The 17,874-nt window shown below is 41.1% G+C and overlaps 1 protein-coding gene and 1 long non-coding RNA gene across 4 annotated transcripts in view; one reads left to right on the forward strand and one right to left on the reverse strand.

The window, feature by feature from the left end:
* The window catches only part of Syt16 (synaptotagmin 16), a 278,725-nt gene that overhangs the window by 114,071 nt on the left and 146,780 nt on the right, over nt 1–17,874 (forward strand). For all 3 annotated transcript variants that reach the window (XM_063262672.1, XM_039113257.2, XM_063262673.1), the window contains exon 2: nt 13,372–13,551. Coding sequence is in view for 1 of the 3 variants with exons in the window: in XM_039113257.2 (XP_038969185.1) it covers nt 13,372–13,551 (180 nt within the window). In the remaining 2 variants the exon portion in view is untranslated. The remainder of the gene's footprint in view (nt 1–13,371; nt 13,552–17,874) is intronic.
* Nucleotides 1–17,874, reverse strand: part of LOC102550910 (uncharacterized) — a 77,686-nt gene that overhangs the window by 8,029 nt on the left and 51,783 nt on the right. The window lies entirely within an intron of this gene.

Here is a 17,874-nt window from a genome sequence, read left to right on the forward strand (position 1 = left end):
CATGTTGTCCACACTGCTCTGGCTATTGGACCCACCATTCCATTTGAACCTCTCATGCCCCTCGCTTTGACTTTCCTTCCTTCCCTCCCTCCTTCCCTCCTACTCACTCTTTCTTTCTTTCTTTCTTTCTTTCTTTCTTTCTTTCTTTCTTTCTTCCTTTTTTTCTTTCTTTCTTTCTTCCTTTTTTTAAACAAATGTTACAGGGGAGGTGCTTCTACGTATTTAGGCCCATATTCTATTTTAAGGCTGTATGTTCCGTTTTCATACTTTGTTCTTGGAGACCCAATTATCAACCCTATCTATCTTTTAAGAGTCATAACTTCACTGTCCTCTAGACCCAGCTAATTGTGCCCTTGCCTATTCTTTGGTCGTCTTTCAGTTCTTCCAATAATTGGGAATTTTGAAGGACTTTTATTTCAGAGCCTGTGGTGGCCGCCATCTTGCATGGCTGTGAGTCCTTTGTGGCGGCTGTTGTTTTTAGTCAGATTTCTCATGCTTCCTAGAGGAATGCTGAGAGACTAAGGCTGATCTTGTTTCTGTTGCCATTGTTCAATTATTTCTGGTTTCAACTTTACTGCTTTTGTTAACCATTTCACTTTCTCTTTTCCAGTTCTTGTGACTCAGATGTCTTTAGTCTGACTGTGGAAGGGAATGCATAAACATCTACTTCATGGCTATGACAGAAGAGACTTTTCTATCACTCTATGTTCTACCCGCTCCTTGGGCTCTTGCTTAAAAACCAACAGATGGGGCTTTCCAGTGGCTTGCCAGAGATAACAGCTAACTTTGAGGAAGTTTTCAACATGAACTATGTGACCGAACTTCATAGCCATCTGATTTCCAATTTAGTAATTACTGGAATAATTAGATGAGTTACTCTGCAGATGGCACTGAAGTTCCATGACATATGTGTCCTTGTCATCTACAGCAGATGATACATAGAATATTTGTTCTCCACTATGATATATATATATATATATATATATATACATATATGCTACAGAATGCCTTTAAGGTTGGCTTTTCTTTCTAAGCTGCTTTGGCTTGCATTGTCAGAGCCCTTGGCTTGCTGTGCTCAATGGTGCGCGTTAACTGTAACACTGGGCTGTGATCGTTCTTATGACTCTTATAGCATTTAAATGCTATTTATAATTTTAAATGTTGAATAATAAAATCGTCGAATGTTCAAACATGAGGATCGTCACTTATAACAATCTTAGAAAACTAGAATGATTTTTTCCCCATATATTTCCTTCCAGTCTCTAAAAATGACATTTATTTTTTTTGGAATTTAAAGATTATTTTCAAATTAAAATTCATATACTATAAAATCTGTACTTAAAATTTTTTAAATTAAATTTGGGAAGAATTCTCTACATGTGTACTGTACACACACACACACACACACACACACACACACACACACACCATTTATTCTGTTATAAGCAAGGACACAGTTATGGAGAAGTCATGGAGAATAACAGGCTTACAGGCCAAACAGAATGGAAATGGCATCAGGCTGTAGCAGTCAAGGACTAATTTCTTAAAATGGCAACTTTTTACCAAAGATTAATTTAATTTTAAAAACAAATATAGCCTAGAAATTCATTCTTTCTCAACTAGACAGTGCATCTGTGGTACAACTGCTAGGTAGAAACATATATCTTCCCAGTCCTTCTTCTTTAGTCATTATTGCTAAACACACACACACACACACACACACACACACACACACACTCACACACTCACACACACATAGATATGCACAGAGACACACACAGACATACACACAGACACATATACACACACACACAGACACACAGAGATACAGACACCCCCCCACATACACACATAGACACACACAGACACACACAGATAAACACAGACAGACAGACACACAGACACACACATAGACATACAGAGACACACACAGATACACACATACACAGACACACACAGACAGATGATACACACACAGATACACACATACACAGACACACACACAGACAGGCACACAGACAAACAGACACACACAGACAGATACACACAGATACATACACACAGACACACACAGACACACACACAGACATACACAGATACACACAGACACACAGACACAGACATACAGAGATACACACACACAGACACACAGACACCCCCACACACATACACACATAGACACACAGAGACATACACAGACACACACAGATAAACACAGACAGACACACACACACACACATAGACATACAGAGACACACACAGATACACGCATACACAGACACACACAGACAGATACACACACAGATACACACATACACAGAAACACACAGACAGACACACAGACAAACAGACACACACAGACAGATACACACAGATACATACACACAGACACACACAGACACACACACAGACATACACACACAGATACATACATACACATACACAGACACACACAGACACCCACACAGACATACACACAGACACACATACACATACACAAACACACACACACACACACACACAATATAGGCATTCATACGTATATATACTGCTGAATTTATTTGGAGCTTCTTATATGTATATGTGCTTAAGGTTTACCTCCTGAGATTAGATAATCTGTCAGGAGGCCTGTCCGGGATGAGGTTGATTCTCTCTCTTTTGGGATCCGGGGTGAAGGTCAGCTTTACCTGCATAACTATAGTGAAGTCCAGGTTGGCAAATGTGGTTGAAAGAATGGCCCCCATAGACTCATACACTTTAATGTTAAGTTATCAGGGAGTAGCACTATTTGAAAAGAATTTGGAAGCATGGACTTGGAGTGTGTTTGGAGGTGAGTAGTGGAAGGAGAGAAGATTCACAGTTGTCTTTTGACTCCACAGTAACCCCTCTTTGTCCGTAAGTACACACCTGATTTTACATCGAAGTTGCTAATAAATGTAAATTAAAAAAAAACAAACCAACCCTCTTTTCTTTCAAATGAAATGCAAAATAGAGAACATAAAACAGCCTCAAAGTTTCACGGAAATAGAAGTCGATTCCGGCTCGCACCTTTGCTGGAGGAATGCCAGTAGGAAAATAATATGGGCTCTCGCACTCAGTACCGAAAACGCGGGCTGCTGTCGTTATGCACCCCAAAGGTTCTCAGCTGGCCAAGGTGCATCCTTGGTGGATAACTCTGGCAGGCCGGTTTCTGCGACACTGGCTCGCCACCGCATGGAGAAACCTGAAGTGATCAGCTGCTGTACTGTAGAGTGTTGCTATGCGGCAAGGTCTGCGGCAGGGGGGGTGCTGGGAGAACAGAAGCCCTACAGACCACTGGTATCTGTAGTTCGACAGCCGCCTACACCCCACACTCCATAGTCACCTGTACTCCGTAGACTGGGTGATCTGAAACCCAGAACTCGGCAGAGTGTGGCTCGCTCAGGTGCAGTTCTAGAACTGGGTTTTTTTTTTGTTAGTTTGTTTTGTTTTGTTTTTTCCTCATGTAATAATTTCATCTACATTAATATGTTTTATTGGTTATTTTATTTATTTATATTTCAAATGTTACCCCCTTCCTAGCTTCCCCTTGGAAAACCCCTAGCCCACCCACTCCCCCTTGCTTCTATGAGGATGCTCCCCCATCTACCCACCCACTCCCAGCTCACTCTGGGCATCAAGCCTTCACAGGACCAAGAACCTCCCATCCCCTTGATGTCAGATAAGATAGTCATCTGTTACATATGTGCTGGAGCCATGGATCCCTCCTTGTATATGATTTGGTTGGTGGTTTAGATCCTGGAAGCTCTCAGGGATCTGGTTGGTTGATATTGTTGTTCTTCCTACAGAGTTCCAAACCTCTTTAGCTCTTTCAGTCCTTCCCCTAAATCCTCCATTGGGGTCCCCTTGCTCAGTCCAATGGTTGGTGGCAAGCATCTGTGTCTGTATTGATAAGGCTCTGGGAGAGCCTCTCAGGAGACACGAATATCAGGCTCCTGTCAGCATGCACTTCTTGGCATCAGCAATAGTGACTACTCTACTCCACTTTGTCTCTGTCTCTGCATTTCCTTCACACAGGAGTAATTCAGGGTTAAAATTTTGAGAAGGCATTCACCTATGTATTTGCCATATTCTGGCTGTGTCTCTCAGGAGAGATCTACATCCGGTTCCTGTCGGCCTGCACTTCTTTGCTTCATCCATCTTATCTAGTTTGGTGGCTGTATATGTATGGGCCACATGTGGGGCAGGCTCTGAATGGGTGTTCCTTCTGTGTCTGTTTTAATCTTTGCCTCTCTATTCCCTGCCAAGGGTATTCTTGTTCCCCCTTTAAAGAAGGAGTGAAGCATCTGCATTTTGGTCATCCTTCTTGAGTTTCATGTGTTCTGTGCATCTAGAGTAATTCGAGCATTTGGGCTAATATCCACTTATCAATGAGTGCATACCATGTGTGTTTTTCTGTGATTGGGTTACCTCACTCAGGATGATATTTTCCAGTCCCATCCATTTGCCTATGAATTTCATAAAGTCATTGTTTTTGATAGCTGAGTAATATTCCATTGTGTAGATGTACCACATTTTCTGTATCCATTCCTCTGTTGAAGGGCATCTGGGTTCTTTCCAGCTTCTGGCTATTATAAATGAGGCTGCTATGAACATAGTGGAGCATGTGTCTTTGTTGTATGTTGGAGCATCTTTTGGGTATATGCCCAAGAGAGGTATAGCTGGGTCCTCAGGTAGTGTAATGTCCAATTTTCTGAGGAACCTCCAGACTGATTTCCAGAATGGTTGTACCAGTCTGCAATCCCACCAACAATGGAGGAGTGTTCCTCTTTCTCCACATCCTTGCCAGCATTTGCTGTCACCTGAGTTTTTGATCTTAGCCATTCTCACTGGTGTGAGGTGAAATCTCAGGGTTGTTTGATTTGCATTTCCCTTATGACTAAAGATGTTGAACATTTCTTTAGGTGTTTCTCAGCCATTCGGCATTCCAGCAAATACATAGGCGAGTGCCATCATTAAACCACTGAACTGAGAATGGGACCCCTGTTGACGGAATCTTAGAAAGGACTGAAAGAGCTTGAAGGGGCTCGAGACCCCATATGAACAACAATGCCAAGCAACCAGAGCTTTCAGGGACTAAGCCACTACCCAAAGACTATACATGGACTGACCCTGGGCTCCAACCTCATAGGTAGCAATGAATAGCCGAGTAAGAGCACCGGTGGAAGGGGAACCCTTGGTCCTGCCAAGGCTGAAACCCCAGTGAACGTGATTGTTGCAGGGAGGGCAGTAATGGGGGGAAGATGGGAAGGGGAACATCGAAGAGAAGGGGAGGAGGAGGTGCTAGGGGGATGTTGGCCTGGAAACCGGGAAGGGGGATAGCAATCGAAATGTAAATAAGAAATATTCAAGTTAATAAAGATGAAAAAAAATTTTTTGAGAAGGGTGGATGTTCCCATCCCTCAATTGGGGGCCATGTCTAACCTCTGGATATGGTCTCTACAGGTTCTCTCTCCCCTTTGTTGGGAATTTCAGCTAATGTCATCCCGGTTGGGTCTTAGGAGCTTCTTGTTTTCCTGGCATCTGGGACTTTCTGTTGGCTACTTCCAGTTCCCCATCCCTCATTGCTACATACCTCAGTTCAAATTCCTGACCTCTGTACATCTTCCCTGTCTCACCCCACACTTGATCCTGTGCCCCTTTCTCTTCTCCCCCTCTTCTCTTCCTCCCAAGTCCCTCCCACCCTCTATCTCCCATGATTATTTTGTTGCTCCTTCTAAGTAGGACTGTAGCATCCATACTTTGGCCTTCCTTCTTCTTGAGCTTCATATGACTTGTAAGTTGTATTGTGGGTATTCTGAGCTTTTTTCCTAATAGCCACTTACCAGTGAGTACATACCATGTGTGTTCTTTTGTGACTGTGTTCTCTCACTCAGGATATTTTCTAGTTCCATACATTTGCCTGCAAATTTCATGAAGTCATTGCTTTTGATGGCTGAGTATAGTACTCCATCGTGTACATGTACCACATTTTCTGTATCCATTCCTCTGTTGAAGGGCATTTGGGTTCTTTCCAGCTTCTGGCTATTATAAATAAGGCTGCTATGAACATAGTGGAGCATGTGTCTTTGTTGTATGTTGGAGCATCTTTTGGGTATATGCCCAAGAGAGGTATAGCTGGGTCCTCAGGTAGTGTAATGTCCAATTTTCTGAGGAACCTCCAGACTGATTTCCAGAGTAGTTGTACCAGTTTGCAATCCCACCAACAATGGAGGAATATTCCTCTTTCTCCACATCCTTGCCAGCATCTGCTGTCACCTGAGTGTTTTATCTTAGGTATTCTGACTGGTATGAGGTGGAAGCTCAGGGTTGTTTTGATTTGCATTTCTCTGATGACTAAGGATGTTGAACATTTATTTAGGTGCTTTTTGGCCATTCGATAATCCTCAGCTGAGAATGTTTTGTTTAGCTCTGTACTCCATTTTTTAATAAGGTGATTTGACTCTCTGAGGTTTAACTTCTTGCATTCTTTGTATATTTTGGATATTAGCCCTCTATCAGATGTAGGATTGGTAAAGATCTTTTCCCAATCTGTTGGTTGCTGTTTTGTCCTAACCACAGTGTCCTTTGCCTTACAGAAGCTTTGTAGCTTTATGAGATCCCATTTGTTGATTCTTGATCTTAGAGCATTGGTGTTTTGTTCAGAAAATTTTCCCCAGTGCCCATGTGTTCGAGACTCTTCCCCACTTTTTCTTCTATTAGTTTGAGTGTGTCTGGTTTGATGTGGAGGTCCTTGATCCACTTGGACTTAAGCTTTGTACATGGTGATAAGAATGGATCAATTTGCATTCTTCTACATGCTGACCTCCAGTTGAACCAACACCAATTGTTGAAAATGCTATCTTTCTTCCATTGGATGGTTTTAGCTCCTTTGTCAAAGATCAAGTGGCTATAGGTGTGTGGGTTCATTTCTGGGTCTTCAATTCTGTTCCACTGATCTCCCTGCCTGTCTCTGTACAAATACCATACAGTTTTTTTTTTTATCACCATTGCTCTGTAATACAGCTTGAAGTCAGGGATGGTGATTCCCCCAGAAGTTCTTTTATTGTTGAGTATAGTTTTCACTATCCTGGGTTTTTTGTTATTCCAAATGAATTTGCAAATTGCTCTTTCTATCTCTATAAAGAACTGAGTAGGAATGTTGATGGGGATTGCATCGAATCTGTAGATTGCTTTTGGCAAAATGGCCATCTTTACTATATTAATCCTGCCAATCCATGAGCATGGAAGATCTTTCCATCTTCTGAGTTCTTCCTCAATTTCTTTCTTCAGAGATTTGAAGTTCTTTTCATACAGATCTTTCACTTGCTTGGTTAAAGTCACACCAAGATATTTTATGTTATTTGGGAATATTGTGAAGGGTGTCATTTCCTTAATTTCTTTCTCAGACTGTTTATCCTTTGAATAGAGGAAGGCTACTGATTTGTTTGAGTTAATTTTATAACCCGACACTTTGCTGAAGTTGTTTATCAGATTAAGTAGTTCTCTGGTGGAACTGTTGGGGTTGCTTAAATACACTATCAAATCATCTGCAAATTGTGATATTTTGATTTCTTCCCTTCCAATTTGTATCCCTTTGACCTCCTTTCATTAGATTGCTCTGGCTAGGACTTCGAGTACTATATTGAATAAGTAGGGAGAGAGTGGGCAGCCTTGTCTAGTCCCTGATTTTAGTGGGATTGCTTCAAGTTTCTTTCCATTTAGTTTAATGTTAGCTACTGGTTTGCTGTATATGGCTTTTACTATGTTTAGATATGGGCCTTGAATTCCTGATCTTTCCAGGACTTCCAGGTATCAAATGCTTTCTCAGCATCAAATGAAATGACCATGTGGTTCTTATCTTTGAGTTTGTTTATAGTTTGTTTACATTGATGGATTTTCATATATTAAACCATCCCTGCATGCCTGGGATGAAGCCTACTTGATCATGATGGATGATCGTTTTGATGTGTTCTTGTATTTGGTTTGCAAGAATTTTACTGAGTATTTTGCATCAATATTCATAAGGGAAATTGGTCTGAAGTTCTCTTTCTTTGTTGGGTTTTTGTGTGCTTTAGGTATAAGAGTAATTGTGGATTCATAGAAGGAATAGGGTAGTGCTCCATCTGTTTCAATTTTATGGAATAGTTTGGACAGTATTGGTATGAGGTCTTCTATCAAGGTCTGATAGAATTCTGTACTGAACCCGTCTGGACCTGGGCTCTTTTTGGTTGGGAAACTTTTAATAACTGCTTCTATTTCTTTAGGAGTTATGGGGTTGTTTAGATGATTTATTTGTTCCTTATTTAACTTTGGTACCTGGTATCTGTCTAGGAAATTGTCCATTTCCTACAGATTTTCCAGTTTTGTTGAATATAGGCTTTTGTAGTAGGATCTGATGATTTTTTGAATTTCTTGAGATTCTGTTGTTATGTCTCCCTTTTCATTTCTGATTTTCTTAATTTGGATACACTCTCTGTGACCTCTGGTTAGTCTGGCTAAGGGTTTATCTATCTTGTTGATTTTCTCATCGAACCAGCTTTTGGTTCTGTTGATTCTTTATATAGTACTTTTCATTTCTACTTGGTTGATTTCAGCTCTGAGTTTGATTATTTCCTGCCTTCTACTCCTCTTGGGTTTATTTATTTCTTTTTGTTCTAGAGCTTTAAGGTGTGCTGTCAAGCTGCTGACTTATGCTCTCTCCTGTTTCTTTTTGCAGGCACTCAGAGCTATGAGTTTCCCTTTTAGTACCGCTTTCATTGTGTCCCATAAGTTTGGGAATGTTGTATCTTCATTTTCCTTAAATTCTAAGAAGTCTTTAATTTCTTTCTTTATTTCTTCCTTGACCAAGTTGTCATTGAGTAGAGCATTGTTCAATTTCCATGTATATGTGGTCTTTCTGTTATTATTGTTCTCATTGAAGACCAGTCTTAGTGCGTGGTGATCTGATAGGATGCATGGAATTATTTCTATCTTCCTGTTTCTGTTGAGGCCTGTTTTGTGATTGATTATATGGTCAATTTTGGGGAAGGTTCCATGAGGTGCTGAGAAGAAGGTATATCCTTTTGTTTTAGGATGAAATGTTCTATAAATATCTGTTAAATCCAATTGATTCATAACGTCTGTTAGTTTCTCTATGTCTCTGTTTAATTTCTGTTTCCACGATCTGTTCAGTGATGAGAGTGGGGTGTTGAAATCTCCTACAATTATCGTGTGAGGTGCAATGTGTGCTCTGAGCTTTAGTAAGGTTTCTTTTATGAATATAGGTGCATTTGGAGCATAGATATTTAGGATTGAGAGTTCATCTTGGTGGATTTTTCCTTTGATGTATATAAGTGTCCTTCCTTATCTTTTTTAATGACTCTTGCTTGGAAGTCAATTTTATTTTATATTAGAATGGCAACTCCAGCTTGTTTCTTAAGGCCATTTGCTTGGAAAATTGTTTTTCAGCCATTTACTCTGAGAAAGTGTCTGTTTTTGTCTCTGAGGTGTGTTTCCTGCATGCAGCAAAATGCTGGGTCCTCTTTTCGTATTCAGTCTATTAATCTATGTCTTTTTATTGGGGGAATTGAGTCCGTTGATGTTGAGAGATATTAAGGAATAGTGATTGTCGCTTCCTGCTATTTTTGTTGTTAGAGGTGGAATTATGTTTGTTTGTCTCTCTTTTGGTTTCATTGCAAGGAAATTATATTCTTGCTTTCTGTACGGGGTAGTTTCTCTCGTTGTGTTGAAGTTTTCCATCTATTATCCTTTGTAGGGCTGGATTTGTAGAAAGATGTTGCATAAATTTGGTTTTGTTATAGAGTATCTTGGTTTCTCCATCTATGTTAATCGAAAGTTTTGCTGGATACAGTAACTTAGGCTGGCATTTATGTTCTCTTAGGGTCTGTATGACATCTGTCCAGGATCTTCTTGCTTTCATAGTCTCTGGTGAGAAGTTTGGTGTAATTCTTATAGGTCTGCCTTTATATGTCACTTGACCTTTTTCCCTTACTGCTTTTAATATTCTTTCTTTGTTTTGTGCATTTGGTGTTTTAACTATTATGTGACAGGAGGAATTTCTCTTCTGGTCCAATCTATTTGGAGTTCTGTAGGCTTCTTGTATGTTTATGGGCATCTCTTTCTTTCGGTTAGGGAAGTTTTCTTCTATAATTTTGTTGAGTATATTTATTGGCCCCTTAAGTTGGAAGTCTTCACTTTCTTCTATACCTATTATCCTTAGGTTTGATCTTCTCATTGTGTCCTGGATTTCCTGAATGTTTTGGGCTAGGAGCTATTTGTGTTTTACATTATCTTTGATAGCTGTGTCGATGTTTTCTATGATGTTCTGCTCCTGAGATTCTCTCTTCTATCTCTTGCATTCTGTTGGTGATGCTTGTGTCTACGGCTCCTTGTCACTTCCTTTGGTGTTCTATATCCACAGTTGTCTTCCTTTGTGCTTTCTTAATTGTTTCTATTTCTGTTTTCAATTCCTTCACCTGTTTGGTTGTGTTTTCCTGTAATTCTTTCAGTGATTTTTGTGTTTCCTCTATAAGGGCTTCTACTTGTTTACTTGTGCTTTCCTGCATTTCTTGAAGGGAGTTCTTTATGTCTTTCTTAAAGTCCTCCATCATTATCAAAAAATGTGATTTCAAATCTAAATCTTGCTTTTCTGGTGTGTTTGGATATCCAGTATTTTCTTTGGTGGGAGTACTGGGCTCTGATGATGCCAAGTAGTCTTGGTTTCTGTTGATTAGGTTCCTGGGCTTGCCTTTAGCCATTGGGTTGTCTCTGGTGTTTACTTGTATTGCTGTTTCTGGGAGTGACTTGGCCCTGCTGTAGGCCTCTGTGTCAGCACTCCTGTAGAACTGGTTTCCTCTTTTCTTTCAGCCTTTCCTGAGATCAGGTGATCTGCTCTCAGCTGTGGTGGCATTCTTGGAGACTGTCTTCCAGCTCTAGGCGTGGTCAGGAATCAAAAGGTCCTGCCCCTGTTTGCCCATGTAGGTCCTTGTACCCAGCGGGCACAGTTGGCACTATGAGATTCCCTCTTGGGTCTGGACTATGGGCAGAGGGTATTCTCCTCCGATTTCCCAGGGGTATCCACACTTCTGAGGTTCCAGCTCTCTCCCCCATGGGATTTGGGTGTAGGGAGCTATTTGGCGGGATCAGTTTGGACTTGGGCGCAGACCAGATCCGCGGGTACTGGCAGCTGTCTTTTCCTATATCCCTCTGTCCAGCGGCACTGTTCAGTTTCCCCTTGGACCAGGGATGTGGGCTGAGGTGTGCAGAGGTAGCAGTCTGTCCTGCAGCCTCGGGATGTCTGCTGGGCCTAAGCTTTTCATGGTTAGGATGCCTGAACATCCAGATCAAAAGTACATGCCATCCCACATCAAGATCTGGATCAAAAGCCTTTGTCTTCCATTTCTGGATTGTAGTTCACTCCAGATTAAAAGTCCAAGTGAAAACAATAGCCAAATAATAACACATAATATAGCTATTCATTGTGAAATGGCAAGCACATAAACAATAAGCTTAGCTGGGTGGGATCTTGCCCCAAGGTACCACTCTCTTATTCTGTTTATCTCCTTGAACACAGAATTCAGCTCCATTTCAGTTTCTGGTGTCCCTTTCTTACTTGAACCATACATTTTGTACTTTTCCTTTCTAAGCTTGCTCTGCTTGACCAAAATGATCCTCATAAGAGTGAACCCCAGAACAGAGTCTATGTTGGACTTTTTTGAGACTCCTGTCAATGCAATTAATTGAAATCTCTTTATATTAGACTTACCCTCAGGCATCACCAAAATATCACAAGAATAGGCAACATACTAAAATTATTCTCCTCTGAAGCCTCTTGATTCAAGCTCCTACAGTTCAAATCACCCTCAGCAGCTTTTCAAATTCCCCAATCTACATTCCTCCAAACAAAAGTCTTATCAGGCCTATCATAGCAATACCTCAGACCCTGGTACTAACTTCTGTCTTAGGGTTTTATTGGTGTGAAGAGACGCCATGACAAAAACAATTCTTATAGAGGCAACTGTTTAATTGGGGCTGGTTTAACAATTTCAGAGGTTCATTCCATTATCATCATGACAGGAATCATGGCAGCCTTCAGTCTGACATGGTGCTGGGGAAGGAGCTGAGAGGTCTACGTCTTGTTCTGCAGGCAGCCAGGAGGAAACTGTGATTCCACACTGGGGGAAGCCTAGGCATAGGAAACCTCAAGCCTTCCCCCATAGTGTCAAACTTCCTCCAATAAGGCCACATCTATTTGAACAAGGCCATACCTCCTAATAGAGCCATTCTCTGTGGGCGAAGCATTCAAACACATGAATCTATGGGAGCCAAACTATTCAAACCACCTCATGTTCTATTCAAGAAAATGCCTATAGACAGGCCCAGCTACTCAGGTTTAAGTTGATTCCAGATAGAGTAAGATTGACAACCATGATTGGCCATTAAAATTTCTCTTATTTCCCCAAGTTTCATGTATACTTTTTCTCATGATTCACTCTTATTTGACATTTGTTCTGCAATTTATTCCTTTGTATGTACAAATTAATTTCTAGATTTCTTTACTGAGTGTTATCTTGACTTAACTGTCACAGGAATCTTCTCTAAACTGAATCTAATGTTCCTGTTTTAAGTGCTTATAGAAGAATTAAAAAACTAAATATCAGGGACTCTTTAAAATATGTAGAGTATTGGTCAGGCTCTGGCAGAGCCTCTCAGAGGACAGCTATACCAGGATCACAGGCTCCTGTCAGCAAGCATTTCTTGGCATCAGCAATAGTGTCTGGGTTTGGTGTCTGCAGATGGGATGGATCTCTAGGGGGGGCAGTCTCTGAATGCCCTTTAAACTGGGAAGGGGGATAACATTTGAAATGTAAATAAAATAACCAATAAAATATATGGAGTACTCTAACCACCACATTGCATATTTGGGCCTGTAAAAACATACCCAAGAAATGGCTTTTCTTTCATTTGCCAACAAAGATGGATATATCCTGAAAAGTCTTTCTCAAGTTGCTTAATTCATATGCTCCTGAAAGTTGTATTTTATAGCAGCACGGGACTGGCCAACCATTAGCATTACAACCTATTTGAAGAACCTGTCTTTATGTTTGTGACAATAAATACCAGGCTCACAATAGAAGCAAGAAGAGTTGTATGTCATGTAGAAGAAACCCTACATGCAAAACCATGAGGTCTGTCACATGAACACAGTCACAGCCCCTTTCTTTCCCCTTAGCTCAGTTTTGGGATATTACTGAGAAACAGGTATCAGAGCTGAATGTTCAGTTGTGAGAACCAAAAGTTGGGTGCTTAGAATAGCGGTGACTTTTTTCCCCACTTTTGTTCTCTTCCTAGTCACTCCTGAAGCTATTGGCTTCCTGTCTGCTATTGGGGTCTTTGTTGTCCTTCTGGCTGTCCTTGTCCTCTTCATCAACAAGAAGCTGTGCACTGAAAACGTAAGAGGACATCCACATCCAGAGCGACGAGGGAAGAGAAAGCACTCAAGAGACAAGACCGGGGCCCACACAGGAGCGGGTAAGCACCGTGCTTTGTATTTTCCTGAGCCCAGCAACCTGCTACTATTTGAATATACTAAAAAGTGGCACTTTTCCCCAAGGTGGCCCCATAAGAATTCCCAGCTGAGCTGGCCAGCAATAGCTATGGTAGACAAGATAAATGGCATCACCAAAGGATACATTAGCTCTTCCTTTTGTCCTTAGAGCATATGGGGAAAGACTTACCTCCACTCTCCATACTCTCTGCTCTTTAGATCCTGAGTTTGTCTCCTCCCTCCCCTCATTTAGTAATCCCGAAGGAGAAAAAGTGTATGTTGAGTGATAAGAATCTGGAAATGTTTTGCCTTCACAACATTGCAACAATCCTGACTTGTGACTGATTTAGCTGTTTTTTTGTTTTTGTTTTTTTTGAGGTATTCAGTGTTCAAGGACCGTTCTCACCTTGGAATACAACATTCTCTTTTCCAGAAAGAAAATTCCAGTTTCTGTATCTAACTCTGTTTGAGGAAGGGGAAGTCCCAAGGAAAAGTGACCACTTGCTCTTGAAGACGCAAGTGGCTTTTGATTTGCTTAAGTATAGAGTTTAGTGATGGGAGACACCGTTGCAGCTTGTCACCACAGGGTGTAGGTTGTTATCACATGGTCCAGGCTGTCATCCACGGAGGTTAGACAAGGAGGGGCAGTTCTCTTGCTATTAGTAGCCAGATTCTGAGAGTGTCCCTCAGGGTTTGTGTTAAGGAACAACTTTGTATGCTTTTTTTTTTTTTTTTTTTTTTTTTGGGTAGGTCCAAGGCTGTGAGAACCTCTTTCAGTTCCAAGCAAGCCATGAACCAAACAGAACATTGGGTTCATTGATACAGTAGCCTTTTTTTTTCCTTTTCTTCTCTTTTTTCTTTTTTTCGGAGCTGGGAACCGAACCCAGGGCCTTGTGCTTGCTAGGCAAGCGCTCTACCACTGAGCTAAATCCCCAACCCCTACAGTAGTCTTTTTAACCACAGATAAATCAGCTTTTTTGATGGTAGGGACATACTTTAGACATTTAAGCTGGCCAATTATCTATTGTTCTATGACAGATCACTCAGAACTTAATTGCTTATACATCTATCTCAAACTACATATTTTGGTAGTTTGGAAACATAGGAGTAGCCTAGTTGGATGTGCTGGATCAGAGTCTCTCTTGAGGGTACAGATAAGTCAGTGGGCAATGATACTATCAGAGTGGCAGGAGGCTCAGTTCCAGTCTTTGTAGTAGATACCTCCAGGGCTCCTTGAACTTTCAAGACTTAGCAACTGTTTTCTGAACTCAAGACTCACAGAGAATAGAGGAGGCATGTTTCCCCTTTATTACAACTTCATCTACAAAGTCATACGTGGCTACTTCTGTCTGCTTCTGTTTTCACTGATTCTAGTCTATGCCCAGGGGGACTGGAAACTAGGCTTCACCTTTGGAGGGACAGAGTATCAAATCACATGTGAGCACATTTGAGTGACTGCAGAGTCAGTCAAGGGGAAGAATACTGTAGTTGGCAGCTAACTGGCACTGCTACAATGGTCTTGCTCTTTTGAACTCCACTCAAGGTATCTGACTCACCTTTAGAAAACAGAACAGGATATTTAATGGAGCTTGTCATATCAAATCGAGGACTTGTGACTCCTTTAGCCCACTACTGTCCCAGCTGGGGCTAGGTTAATGGAGAAGAGCCAGTGTTACTTGGTTAGAGTCTAGTAAGGAGGCAGGATTCAGAATGGTTCGTCTCCCTCAGAGTTGACTGTCACTCTGATATGACCTTGGTGAGTTAGGGGAACCATTCTGACCTTTAGTCTCTTTGAGATGTTGGGATTATGGATGCTGGCAGAGTTGTCTTATAATAAATGATGTATTTTGTAAAAGTTCTGGTGCGGTGTCTATGCTGATGGTCCACATGGACTATGGCCATTGAGCAAACAAGCAAGATGATGTATGTCAATGCATCCCATTCTATACTTAAGCTGGGAGACTGAAGCTGATGAGGTGTTCTCCTTTGCAGATTATAATGGCTAGAATTCAGGCTGGAGCTGTTTTAATCACACCACCCCCCCTTTTTTTGTCTTAGATCATGAATTTTTGTTTTTTTTGGAGTGCTCTAGGGATGATTCTAAATTATACTTGCAGATAAGTTGAAGTTTTGAGATCATGAAACAATAACAAGAAAGCACAAAAACACTGGAAAGCACTTGCCTCAGACTCAGAGCAGGATCACCAGGAGGGGAGCTTTAAAAAAGAGCCAAATCAGGAGATTCTTCAGATGACAACCCAGAAGAAGCAACCACTGTCTTTTGACATCTCTTCCCTGAAAGGTTCATTATCATGGATTAGAAGCCATGGAAAACACGCTTCTATTGCACATTTTACCTAACCTTTGATATTTTCATTAATTGTCATCCTTAGTGCACTGATTTCTTAGTGAAGTTGGGATGTTCCTAACATATTTTGACAAACATTAAGGAAGGAAGGCAGCCTCCTGTGATGGAGGAAAGCATGGGGTGGACTCTTGGAGCTTACTTTGGTGCTAATTGGCCACAGTATTTTGGGAAACCCACTTTACCTCTCTGGGCCTTAAGTCCTCATTTGCAAATTGATAAGTCTGGACTAGTTTCTCCCAGTTCTCATTCTGTGATCCTATTCAGCTCATAGGGTTACCATAGCAACCTCTGGAGCTCTGTGAATGGAAGAGACCTAATAAGAAAGATTAAACATCAACTAGGCCGTCCTGCTCTTAGACTGTGCTGTCTGAAACCCAAAAAAATTGAGGACTAAAAAGATGGCTTTAGCATCCACAACTAAGCAACCACTCTAATCTAATGCTATGAGGCAAGAGTTTGGAATAGGAAAGAAGCCCCTTAGCTCATCTGGTAATGTCAGAGATGAAGAAGCACTGATTTGTTTTCTGTATCTACTGTGCAAAAAAAAAAAAAAAAAAAAGGTTTGCCTGAGAAATACAGTATCTTCTTTTAGACCATGTATTTCTCCATAGTCAGAACACACATATCACTGTGTCTGGAATTAGAAAGGGGGAGATGAGGTGGATCGGTGTCTTCCTAGAAACACAGGTAGTAAGAGTGATCGATGGCAGCTGACATTTGTTCAGCACTTGCTACTACCATGGACCTACCCAGGATTCCATGGACCTACCCAGGATTCCATACATGTTTTTTGCTTGCTTTCTTTCTTTCTCTTTTAAGATGCTGTGTTGATCACTAGTAGTGATTTTTTTTTTTATTTTTGGCTGAGGGTGGGGGGATATCACTTAGAGCCAAGAAGGATTTCTTCAATTGTGAGTTAGAAAATTTTTTGAAAGTAAACCCCACAATGAAAGTTGAGAAAGAAAGAGGGGGACAGACAGAGGATAAATATAAGTGGACTAAATGGATTTTATTTTGTTCTCTCTAAAGAATTATTTCTTGAGACAGACTGGCCCTAAACTTGCTATATAAGTGAAAACCATTCCTAATCTATTATTATTATAATTCATCACTTTGTGTGTGTGTGTGTGTGTGTGTGTGTGTCTGTGTGTCTGTGTGTCTGTGTCTGTGTGTGTCTGTGTGTCTCTGTGTCTCTGTGCATGTGCAGGTATATGTGCGTGTATTTATGAATAGCACCGAACATATGCGGAAATCACAGGACAAATTGTAGGACTTTGTTTTAGCCTTCTGACATGTAGGTCTTCAGGATCTAACATAGGTCAGCAGGCTTGGCAGTAAGCACCTTTACCTGACATGAGCCAGATGGCCTCCCAAGGATGATCTTAAACTTCTGATTTTCTGGACTCTACTTTCAAAGTATTGAGTTCTGGGATTACAAGTGTGTTTGACCATGCTTGTTTTTCCAAGTGACTTCTATATGTATCAAAGGCAAAATATAGAATTTGGAGCGGTGATGTGCTATCCCAAAAGATATGATATAAGGCTGTCCTTCTCAGTCAGGGAGGGAACCAGGACCTCTGACTTCTAGATAAGTAGAGTCATGGCTTGGAAGGGTAACAGGCAAACAGATATTGAAGGCCTGGAACATTCCTCTAGATACACTCCTGAAAAGACTGGCAGATATATAACTTGTCTCAGCAGCTATAGCAGGAAGACCAGACTCCATCCATGGCCTGAAAGTATCAGAAAGTGAAACTAGATAAGCTTCCATTTGGAACTGAGGTAGATTTCCTCAGAAAGCCTGTTAGGCTGCAGTGGGGTAAAAAGTTGTAGGGTGGGGATTTGGAGGGAAAGAACTCAATAGATTTTCCTTAGGAATTTCCCAGGTGAGAAGTTCACATAGTAGGTGTTTCAGAAGTTTCTGCATGGGCCTGTGGTA

The sequence above is a fragment of the Rattus norvegicus genome, chromosome 6 (assembly GCF_036323735.1).
Source record: "Rattus norvegicus strain BN/NHsdMcwi chromosome 6, GRCr8, whole genome shotgun sequence".
NCBI lineage: Eukaryota > Metazoa > Chordata > Mammalia > Rodentia > Muridae > Rattus > Rattus norvegicus.